At 36.5% G+C, this 12,001-nt stretch overlaps 1 protein-coding gene across 3 annotated transcripts in view; it reads left to right on the top strand.

The window, feature by feature from the left end:
* The window catches only part of TTC27 (tetratricopeptide repeat domain 27), a 105,938-nt gene that overhangs the window by 49,499 nt on the left and 44,438 nt on the right, over positions 1-12,001 (top strand). For all 3 annotated transcript variants that reach the window (XM_085219521.1, XM_085219522.1, XM_085219523.1), the window contains one exon: positions 4,940-5,053. In XM_085219521.1, the coding sequence (XP_085075647.1) occupies positions 4,940-5,053 (114 nt within the window). The remainder of the gene's footprint in view (positions 1-4,939; positions 5,054-12,001) is intronic.

The raw sequence follows: 12,001 nt of genomic DNA, 5'->3' as shown, positions 1-12,001 counted from the left end.
TTTACAGTGATGTAATGTTACCGCTTTAGTGTGGAGGCTACCAGACAAGATTAGACAAAGTAGATGTTAAAAATAACATTCTAATTAAGCCAGTCCTTTGGTATGGATCACTGATGGTGTTTTGGCCTTGCTCTTGACTTTTAAACATTGAAAGGTATTTCTAATGGCTGCAGCTAAGAGCTGTAAGCCCAGCTCTGCTCACGATCAGCTAACACCTGTTTTGGTGAAAAGCTATTTTAGTTGTGCAGTCCCAGGATTAGTTTTATAGACCAAAATAAACCCTTGTCATGCACTGGAGCTTTAGACTTTGGAAAAAACACACTAAATGTGTGGTCTAAACCAACTGAAATATATATGGAATATTAAAGTAATGCTGGAAAATGGCACTGGGCATATGTTGATGTCTTGGCCAGTGCAGGAAAGTAAATCTTCTCCTTTGTCACTTTAATACTTCTGGGATTTCTGTCTGTCTCTGTAATTTACCTAGCTGATATCAAACACAATATGTATAAAAAGATAACATTCAAAATGTGATAATTTGAAGAGACATAAAAAAAAAAAAAAAAATCAAAAGTGGTCACACAGTTGACTCTGTAAAATGCTGTTTTGATGTAACTCAATAAAACCAGTGGAAATTAGAGGAAAGCGCAGATCTTTTGCTAATACATGTCATACACGCTCAATATATGTGGGTGCTGCTCCAAAAGTAATGCCTCCTATTGTATTATGTTAGCCCAGAACTTCAGAAATGGTGTTGGTGGTATAGCAGTAGAGGCTGAACCTTCCTACCACAGTATTTTCTGTTCTTTCAGGAAATCATAAAATGAGTTTTGAAGTTGTGTTGCCCTTAGTTCTATTCCTAAATTAATATTTCCATGTTAATTATCTAGATGATTTCTTGAAAATTATGATGTAACAATATCCTTGAGTATATGAAACAGGATGAATTATTGATAGTAATTATGAATTAATCTGTATAAGTAATTTGGAAACTAACCTATGTATGGCTTCTGGGGAAGTAAATTCGTACTACGTATTGGGCTACAGCTTGATACATCCTCAGATAAAGAGGAGGGGAAGGTGAACAACAAAGTTCATGAATTATGCTAACTGGGTAATTAATGAAATTAGACTTTTTTTTCTTCTTTTTTCTAAATCCGTCCTAGTGTTTTCTGTTTGCTTTTAATTTTAAATATCATAGCAAATACCTGAGTGAATCTAAACTAAAGGCTATCTCTTTGGAAGAGGTGACTGGACAAAGAAACAGAGTAACCCTCAGGGTGCCTTTTGCCAATGCCTTCAACTAAGTCATTTCAACGCGTCCTCAGAATTTGAGCAATAAGCAGAATGCTTTTGATTCTGCAGTGGACTGGTGTGCAGACTCTTGGGAATTCCACAACTGGTTACAATTAAGTGTTTGGAGTTTGAAAGTCCAATTTTCAAATAACAGCCCTGTCGTAGCAACCATGATAGTTTGCTAAGCTACTAATTTTTTTTTTTTAATTGGTGTTTATCAGTGTTTTATCAGTGAGCAAGTCACAATGATAGTAAAATGGGCTTACTTAAAGCATAGATTTGTAATATTGAGGAAAAAAATCAGAAATTTTTCAAATGGTTTAGAACTGCAGTTAAGGTAATCAACTTAAGTTGTTTCAGCTTCTTGTCTAGCATCTCTAATAAGCCCTGTTCCTGGCTCGGATGTCAGAATGAATTCCTACAGGAAATCCTGTGTTTGTAAATAGAGTTGTGCAAAAGTGTTCCACTGAGAAACTTGGATCTTCTGTATGTTATGACTGACTAATACAGTTATCTGCCTGTCAAAAGACTGTTTTCGTTTGGTTTGTCAACTATAGAACTCACAGTATTGTGGGGGGACTGACACTCCTTGGTGTGTCCCCTCTTTCCTAGGATTTTTGGGTCTATTTTCTTTTTCACCTTACATACATTACATTCTTGGTTTTCAGCTTTAAGCAGCTTTCTCTGTTTTTAGTTTCCTTAAAACCAAACATTTTAACTTTCCAACTAGTACTTGTGTACATTTGTTTCAGTGATATATGTGACATATTAGTGGCACAAGCCTCCTTGAAGATTCTTGCTAGCTTGCTCTGAATTTTGTACAGATATTGCAATTTCCACTCTGTTTCTTTAACAGAAAGCTATAGGAGTTATCAGGGAGTGCATCGTACCTAGATTAACTTCTGAGTAATGATGGGGCTGAATAATGGTACCTGAGAGTTAGTTCAGGTTTTGCAAAGCTGTTGTGACTGAGTTTGATCTGAATGTCGTTTGTAATAATCACCTGTCTCACAATTCAGATACTACCTGCTGGTTTTTTTCTTACATGGTAACCAGGATATTAGGAAGGTTATGATATAGTATTAAACTGCTAACTACTTCTAATAAGACTTTGAAGTTCGTATTGTTTCATTCACTTATCACGTAAGAATGATACACTGAATGGAATAGTTTTATATGATGTTTTGGTAATATCTCCTTTCTACACATTGAAATGATGGGGAAGGAAGGGAAACTTTTTTTTTTTTTTTTTTTTTTTTTGTAGGAAAGAAATGTGGGGAAGAATTGGAATAATGAATTTTTCCATGCAAAAACATTCAATTCAATGCAGAAAATATTTCCTTTTTTCTCACTCCATGTATTTTTCCTGCTTTTGTTTTTCTTTATTTCATTGTTCTTTCCTTAAAATAAGAACAGATCTAGTTTTGAAGATTCTCAGTGTTTTTTATATTTATTTTCTTTTCGGTCTTTGATACAATAAACTTCAATCTGTTGACAAAACTTGCATAATCTTGATTTTGTTATTGTCTGTTTCAAGTGTTTAAAAAGTATAAAGTCTAAGTTTAGATTTAAGTGGAAATATAAAGCTTTGTGACTGACAAGAAATCATTTATGGTCTCGAAAATGTGGAGAAGTTGGATGTAAAATAAAAACTCTTAATGGTACAGGTTCTGAAATTATTCTTTAAAAGTCCTCAAATGTAAATATTCTGTATCCTTTACATTTATGGCTTTGATTTTTTTTTTTTTTTTTGTGCCTGTGTTGTTTTAAACCATATAATTATGCCCTGAAAATGTGAGCATTGGAGTTCTGACATAAGATCAAACTCAATTACAGCCTTTTTTAAACTGAAAAATAGGATTGTTTCTCATTGTGATAGGTAATTGCAGAGGCTTTTTTATATCAATGAATTGTTAGAGAATTTCTGTATTTCATTCATTCATAATTGTACAGCAGGTATACGTTGCATTTCGTTTTATAAATACCTTTTACAACCCGGGATCCTTAGTCAGGATAGGAAAGACTGCGAGGCTGCACAGTGCAGAGCAGAACGGGACAACCCCTCCCCTCGCCTGGTGGCAGTGCTGGCCCTGCTGCACCCCAGAGTGCAGTTGGCCCTTTGGACTGGCAGGGCACAGTGCTCGCTTCAGGTCTAACCACCACTTAGCAGAGGAAAACTTCCCTTTAAGTGAAAAACACAATAATTTGACAAAATGTCAATAGTGGAGAAAATTGGAGGAAAGTTAAGCTTTCTCAATTTATTGATCATAATTTCTAAAAGGGCACTTAAAATTTTGTGTAGTATAGAACACTGTAATTACGTTTGCCTTGTATTGTCAGGTCCTCAGCACAGTTAGAATGGTATGGAAGCCTTTGGGTATTTACTGCCATAATATTAACTAGAAACGTTGAAACAATTTGTTCAGGACTTGTTGGTCAGAAGAGGAAGGATCAGTTGGTGTTGAAGTTTTTGGTGGTACATGCATTCATATTGTTTTTGTTATAGTTCATTTGCTGTTGCCTTTTTTACTTCCCATTGTAGTTTTGCTTGGAGAGAATTTGTTTTAGATTGTCTCTTTCTGCTTCCTTTCCTGCGAAAACACTGGGGAAAAGAAAACAGATTACAATATGACAGAAATCTGTGAGACATTTCAAGCAAATAAGCATATTTTTTTAAATGTTTCAGGAGATCTTTAAAGGGAAAGAATAAAACCATGGGGCTCTTTCGTCAGTCTACAAATATCTATAGACAAATTTCATTTTTCAGAGAAGCTGGATCATATTTGTATTGTCAATAAAGTTAGCAAGGAAGTTTCCAGGCTGTCTCCCTTTTCAAAGTAAAGATCTGACAGAAGTTATAGTTTGAAACCATTCTGGAAAGAATTCACACTACCTACGTATTGTTAAGGAATATCAAGTTATACTGCCTACATAATTCTCGAGGTTTTCTAAAAATTGGTCATTGGAATTGGCATCAAGTTCTTGGCATCAAGGCAGGGTATTCAAAGACATAACTTCCCATATCTTTAGCAAAGCTTTTTTACCTAGTCACCGTACATCTATCACATCAAAAGCTTGCTGTTATTCTCAACTCTTGGCACACTTGAATTTTATTAATAATCTTGAGATTCCTAGCAAGTTCAGCTAATATAACATAGAGATGCTATTAATGCAAATGTTGAAGTACCTGGAGTACAAGGAGAGATTGAGAGAATGGTTTTCTCAACCTTAAGATAGGAAAAGCTAAGGAGAGGAGACAGTACTGTCTATAACTATCCAGTAGTGAGCTGTGGAGAAGGCTGAACCAGACTTCTCAGTATGAAGTTCTTTATATTTCTTTAATTGTGAGTAACCGCTTCAATTTGTGCAATTTATTCCCTACTTTTCTTCATGTGCACCATATGGATATCTGTGCACAGTGTTGCAGCAGGAGAAAATTGATTTTGATGGCCTTCTTTTCTATTGAAAATTAATAAGGTGTTCTTCACAGCCTTGGTTTTATCAAATAAATAATGCGACCATATATTTGACTTTCAGAACAGGAGACAGAATTTGTGCTTGAGAATGGTGTTCAAAACTTGACATTTTTCGGTGTCTTTTAAAATGAACTACCATATTGTTTAAACTGCTGTTTTCTCTACAGTGTTTGCTCTCTCAGCCGAAGTTCTGGGCCATTCAAACTTCAGCCTTACTTCTTCGGACCAAGCTTGAGAAAGGAAGCACTCGTAGAATGGAACGAGCAATGAAGCAGACACAGGTAAGGCTTCTCCCTTGACGTGACCTGGATGTCTGAGTTATGAATATGGGTTCTTTATGTATAGAATGGAGACAGGCAGGAGTTAGCAGCTTCCTCTCTGAACTGTAGTGAGCCAAAGTTTCTAACTATGTCTCAATTAGGTGTGTTTCTGCCAATCCTCGGACAAACTCATGTATGTATAAAATAGTAAAGTTTAGGACGATTGAAATTAAAATCCATTTTCTTACCTCTAGTTTTGATTCATTTGCTATCTGAGGAACTTTTTTATGTGAGGATTCATGAATGTAAAGCTGCTACTGCTATTTAAAATTATTTTTTACTGAAACATATCATCTGTAGAAAAAGCTGAAGCTTGAAAATGATCACTAGTGTTAAGAACAGGAAAATACATTTGTGAATAAAACTGCACTTCTTATTTGTTGTTTTGATGTGGTACTCAGTAATTACTATTTGTGCTGTAAGTTTGAGGTAGTGATTAAACAATCTTGTTGCAAATGTAGATCAGTTTTCAAATAAAAGTAGTAACAATAAAAAATCCATCTGAAATTTATCAGCAAAATTTTTCAAAGGAAAACTGTAGGCTTTATAAAAGATTTTTTTTTCTTCGTATGACAGAGTTTTGTTAGCCATCTGTCATGTTCATCCTGTTTAGTCTTCTTGTCACATGAACAGCAGGCATTACTATGTGTCTGTCAGGCAACAATCCTGCTGACTAAAGCGGCCAGGAATGTACAAAATTAATGAGTATGGTGCTCCACAATTAAATCCCGAGAAGCTGATGTTTCATTTCAAATCATTATTAATGCATGAATATTAGAAGAAGTGCAGCTTGGATGTGTTGCTGTGTTTTTCTTCTGCTGAGGGAGGTCACAGAGTTGCTGTAGTGGAATTTCCTAGCGTCAGTAGGAGATGTCAAGGAAGCCAGGATTCCAAATCTGGGAGAAGATGTAGCATCTGGTGGCATTTGGGAAATGATCTCAGGATTCTCAATGCCCTAATCCGTAAAGCAGTTGGAGCGTTTCCAACATTTTTGTCTAGCTTGATAAACCTGAGTCCTGGAAGCTGTTATGCTGTACAGTTTGACATTCTCATGATGGAAATCTCATGAAGGCCTTATCATTTTAAGTACACTTATCTATATTCATTGTTGTTGTAGCCACCATAATGCAAAGATTTGGTTAGCATGCGTTGTGACTTTCTGGGAGGCAACTTCACTATAAACACTGAATATATGATTTAAAATATCATATTTAATCAATGTTTTCAATTTCTTTCACTGTGTTTTCTAGATATTTGAAATATTACATATTTGTGTTGATTTGATACCATATCAAGCTGGTTAGCTCAATATCCAAAAATACTTAAAGTTGCATAAGGATTGATCTATGCTAAATTAATCAAAAAACTTGAATAACTTTCCATTTAAGGTTTTCATTCTTGAGTTCTGTAAGATCAGAATTTTTTAATATCGTAGTTTCTAACAGTTCAAAGACTTTTTAAGGAATTGGAAAATATAGGCTTAATGCTTGATGAACTTTCCATTGAATTCTCTCATTGAATGGATTCTCCATTCATAATGCAAATTTTTTTGATACATCATTTTAATAAATATGTGTAAGCAGTGCCTGAAGAGCTTGCTAATTCTGCATCTGTTTATCAGTGTAATATGTGTTTTAAACCACACAAATTTCATATAAATTGTTACTTTTTAGAGTTTCATGTGTATTAGTTTGGTGTAGAAAAATTTGATGCTGAAAACTGTACATGAGAGGGCAACTTGGAAGATTAAGACAGGAAGTGTATATACATATGGTTTGATTTCACAGAATCATAGAATTATTTGGGTTGAAATTCACTTAAGATCATCTAATTCCAACCCCTCTGCTACAGCAGGGACACTTCCCTGTGGACCAGGCTGCTCACAGCCCCATCCAGCCTGACCTTGAGAACCCCTCCAGAGAGGGGACATCCACAACCTCTATAGGCAACCTGTTCCAGTGTCTCACCACCCTGATAGTGAAGTATTTCTTCCTAATATCTAGTCTAAATCAAATCTATCCTCTTCCAGCTTTTTGTCTTTTCCAGCCATTTCCCCTTGTCATGTTGCTACATGACGTTATAAAAAGTCTCTCTCCAACTTTCCTATAGATCCACTTCAGGTATTGACAGGCTGCTGTAAGTTCGTCTCCCACCCATTCCCCCCTCCCCAGAGCCTTCTTTTCTACTGGCTGAAGAACCCCAGCTTTCTCAACCTGTCCTCACAGGGGAAGTGCTCCAGTCCTCTGATCATCTTCATGGTGCTCCTCTGGATCTGCTCCAATAGTTCCATGTCCTTCTTATGCTGGGGGCTCCAGAACTGGACACAGTCCTCCAAGTGGGGTCTCACGAGAGTAGAGTAGAAGGGCAGAATCACCTCCCTCGATCTGCTGGTCACACTTCTCTTGATGCAGCCCAGGATACAGTTGTCCTTCTCGGCTGTAAGCATTCATTGGCAGCTCACATTGAGTCTTTCATTAACCAACACCACCACTTCCTTCTCCTCAGGGCTGCTCTCAAGCCGTTCTTTGCATATCTGTACTTGGGATTGCCCTGACCTAGGTGCAGGACCTTGCACTTGGATGTGTAGAACTTCATAAAGTTGGCATTTCCCCCATTCTTTGAAGTATCTATCTTTTGAAGTAATTATTAGAGTTGTTTTAAGACAGATTCAATAAGAAGTGGTAAACAGAGTCCTCTAAGTAACTCTGGAGTTGTGCAAAGTTGTGCAAAGAGTTTGAGCGAATGGTTTTTCTCAACTTTAAGATGGGAAAAGCTAAGGAGAGGAGACAGTGCTGTCTATAACTATCCAGTAGTGAGCTGTGGATATCTGTGCACAGATTGTAATGGTGTGGACCATTATATTCTCTGTCTATTGATGCTGAGACTGTCCTCTTGGCCTCTTCTACCATAATTCTCCTTTCCTTCTCCATTTCATCCCTTCTTTCTCCCCCCACACTCCCATATATCTACTATAGCTTTTGTTTGTGCTGGATTTAAGCATCCTTTTAATGAATTAATATCTTTATATTATCGGTATATCACTGGTAAGATGTATGCAGCTTCTCAGCCATAAAGCAAGCCAGGCATTGTTTGTTGATGTGCCAAATAATTTTTTTTTACTATGTGTTTCATGGGCCTGGCTGTGTTTGTCTAACTTACTTTAATTACTTCAAAATAATTGCATCTATTTTTGAAGGGTATATTGGTTGAGTATAGCTACTGTTCTCCAAGAATTCAATATATCCCTACTTTGTTTAAAAAAAGGTGTTATCAAATGGTTTTTAAATACCTATCCTAACTGGAAATCTTCAAAGAGGATTGGGATGATTGTTTTGAAAATCTTTCAGATTCCATTAAAAATCTGAACTTCAGATAATATAGACTTTGGAACCACCACAGATTTTCAGGTAATCATTCTGAGTATTTTGGAAAGTACGTCAGCTAGTAGCTAACTGGAAGTGAGAAGGAGAGATTTTTTTCTTCGCATTTTCTGAATGCTGCTGTCCAATTTTTTGCCTAAATGAGGCTTGGGCCCACAAAAATAAGGTTAAAAGTTTTTGAAGTCAGTACTTTTTTCAACCATTTTTCTAAGAAAAGGAAACAGTGTTCAAGAGCTAAACAGAGTACTTTAAAGTTCCACTAGAATATTTAATCATGACCAATATGGTGTATATTGAAGTCTGGATCAAGGGTGCTGCCAAGTAAAATGTGTCTGGATACAGCATGATTTTTATTTAAATTAAAATAAAAATAGATGGTTGTTTCTTTTTTGTTTTGTTTTTCTTTTTTCCCCATAGGGGTATAGGTGGGGGAAGGCTAAGTACTAAGACGGAAAGAGAGGAAAGAAGAGTTGGGAGAAAAAACAGGAGGGAAAACTGTTAGGTTTTGATAAACAGCTCTTTGCATAAGTAGAACTCTGCCATTTCTGCATCATCTGCATCAGGATTGGGATCTTCAGCTACCTTCTATTGTAAGGAAGTAACTCAGAAACGATTAATAATGGAAAATGGGTTGGAATAAGCTGCAAAACCACAAATTACTGCTGAATGTGCGGCCAGAGCTCAAGTAACAGAATGAGGGAGAAAGAGGGAGTTTTGAGTGGTCTAGGACCTATGAAAAAAGGAGAAAGGAAAAAGGAAGGATGATTTTAAAAGAAATAAAGAAGATTAGAGCATGTAAAGGAAAATATCCCATGGTAGTATATTTGAAACAAGAGCACTCTTGCATCTCAATGAATTTGAAAATATTTTTAAGAATGAAGAAAAAAAAAAAAAAAAATTAAAGTGCTTTGCTGAATGCAGAGGGTGGTGGGTGTGCAAGTGAGAGCTTTGTTACTCAGGCAGTAAAAAGAGGTTAAACTGCCATGTGCCTGGTATACCAGTAGCCTACTAAAGCCTATCCCGCAGTGACTTGTTGCAGCTGCTTCCTGCTGCTTAATCTGTGTGGTTACACAGGCTACCTAGATGCCTGGAGCTTTTGTCAGCTTGTTACATGCCCCTTTTCTGATTGTATTTTCTACTGCTGGCTGCACCTGGCGATAACATGCCTGTAAGCCAATGGCTCGATTTTTTTCCCAACATGCAATACGATGTCAGTGATATTTCATCTGGTTCTCTTGCTTTTCTTGGCAGTAGAGGAATTTGCCTGTTAGTGGGAGAGAAATGTGTATTGTAAAGGGTGTTTTTAATAAGACTTCAGGAGAGCAGGGAGCAGACTGGCAATATTATAGGCCAATCATTTTGTCTAAGATTGAAAGGTCACATGAGAGCTTGTTTTATATCCTTAGTCATACACAGATGTATGTGGTTGGGAATTCTGTGTCAACTGCTCTGTAATTTTCACTTAAATAGTACTTCAGAGTGTCATTTTCTCCAGCAACTAATGTTTTTCTGTATGTATCAAAAGGGGAAATCTTGACTTTTTTGGTTTAAATTGTTCTTACCAGAAACACGCAGTTGCTATTCAGTTCATTCAACTCTGAAAATAACTTCAGTGTACCTTTATAGAAAGGAAGGCCAGTATAGATCTAGTACTGGCATTTTGTGCTCTGTGAGGTGTACCCTGCCTAAATGGAAGAACTTTGCAGTTTCATTACTTTCATGCTGATGGTCTTAAAATAGTTATGCAAGTAAGTTGTGTGATTTGTCATAGAAATATACTCTCTTTACTTTCAAAACAAAACTGTTCCTTCCTTGCCAACTTGCTCCCTGTGCTTTGCTTTATTTGGCTGTTGTTTGACATTGAATCAATTCAGCATTTTAAGGGAAAAGTTCAAAAAAGAGAGGGGAGTAGTCTTCCTCCCATTAGGTATCTAATCTAGAGAGATTTGAGGCTCAGATTTTTCCCATCTCTGTATCTTGCTCTTCAAACATCTCAAAACCAATGTTGGAGCAGCGTAGAGAGACTTCTAAGTGTGACTGAGAGAATGACAACACTTGTCTGTTTAGTTTAAATACTAACACTGTACTAAGAGTTCCTCTTTTTCACCTCTGTCTTGTACTCTATTATGTAAGATTTTAATGATTGCTTTTAGTTGTCTTTTGAATGGGAGAAGAGAGGAAAAAAGAGAAAAACGAATGATAAATTTAGCCAGTAAATCTGTTTTATGGAATGTTGAAATTTATGCAGGAAGTTCATGGAATTTGAGAAATAGTGGTGAACTGAGAGAGATTTAACTCACTCTCTTTAGGAGAATAATAAGTGGAAGAGACGCCTTCTCTTCTGTCCTGTAGAGATCCCACATGGATATCCCAATAGTTTTCAGCTCCTTTGAATTGTATTTATTAACAGAACACATTTCAAAAAGTTTTTAGAAAGGGGAGAAGAGCCAGGTGCCTTGTAAAAGCTTTCTGATCTTGTCTGGAGCTCATTAAGGAAAGTCTCCAGAACCCTAGAAATAAATGTTATTACTTCAGAAGGCAATTGCAAGGGAGACTGAACACTTGGTGATAGTTATGATTTCAATTTCAAATCACACATTTTCAAAACATATTTTATTTTGCTTAAGCAGATGACAAATTTGACAGATTGAAGACGTTACATGGCACAAGTGGTTCTGGGGATACACTGAGCACATTAACACGCTTCAGAATAATTAGCACAGTGATGCTTGACGCCCTCTGTTTTTCTTCCACTATGTAATTACTGTTTCTGTTGGAAAAACAACAACAAGCAACAAAAATCATACCCAGTCTGCCAAGCGTTATTCAGGAATAACTGAAGTTTTTGTTTTTGTAGCACTGGCATAAAAGAGATTATTAAATAGTATAACTTTCCAGGTACTGATTTCTGGCTATAAATTTTCTACCATACTGTTGTATTTGCCAGTTTGGATCAGTGGTATTCGCTAGTGTGGGGAAAAGAATGTAACCATTCTTTCTCTGCTAAAGTTTTTTCATATTTTTCTCAGTTATTACTTTGAAAAACAAGTCTTTTTGCTCGTTTAAGAATTGTGTTCAATCTTGAACTGTTCCACTGTTGTGTTGTACACTTTCTAAAAAGATACCAAAAATTGTAAGCATCTCATTTATGTAGCCACTGAATTGTAGCTCTGAAAGTGTTTACCTTTTTCCCTTTATAGTCTCTTCACTTCACTGACAACTGAAATGATGGTATTAGGAGTAATAGGTCAGATAGGACAGTCCTTGAGCTATATTGAAGAGTAAAACTATACTTTCTGTATTGTCCAAATGATGACAGCAAATTGCAAAGAAAAATACTGATATTGACAGATTATAGGACATAGCACTCACATTTTTCTGCCTAAGCTTTTGCTCATTCTGTGGATGAGCTCCAACAGGTCTGTATCTCTCCTGAACTGAGGACTCTACATCTGGACACAGTACTCCAGGTGAGGCTTTACCAGCACAGAATAAAGGGACAAGATCACCTCCCTCTGCCTGCTGGCCA

The sequence above is a fragment of the Meleagris gallopavo genome, chromosome 2, assembly GCF_905368555.1.
Source record: "Meleagris gallopavo chromosome 2, MGAL_WU_HG_1.1, whole genome shotgun sequence".
Classification (NCBI taxonomy): Eukaryota; Metazoa; Chordata; class Aves; order Galliformes; family Phasianidae; genus Meleagris; species Meleagris gallopavo.
The sequence above is the reverse complement of the archived record's forward strand: the minus strand, read 5'-3'. Positions and strand labels throughout refer to the sequence as shown.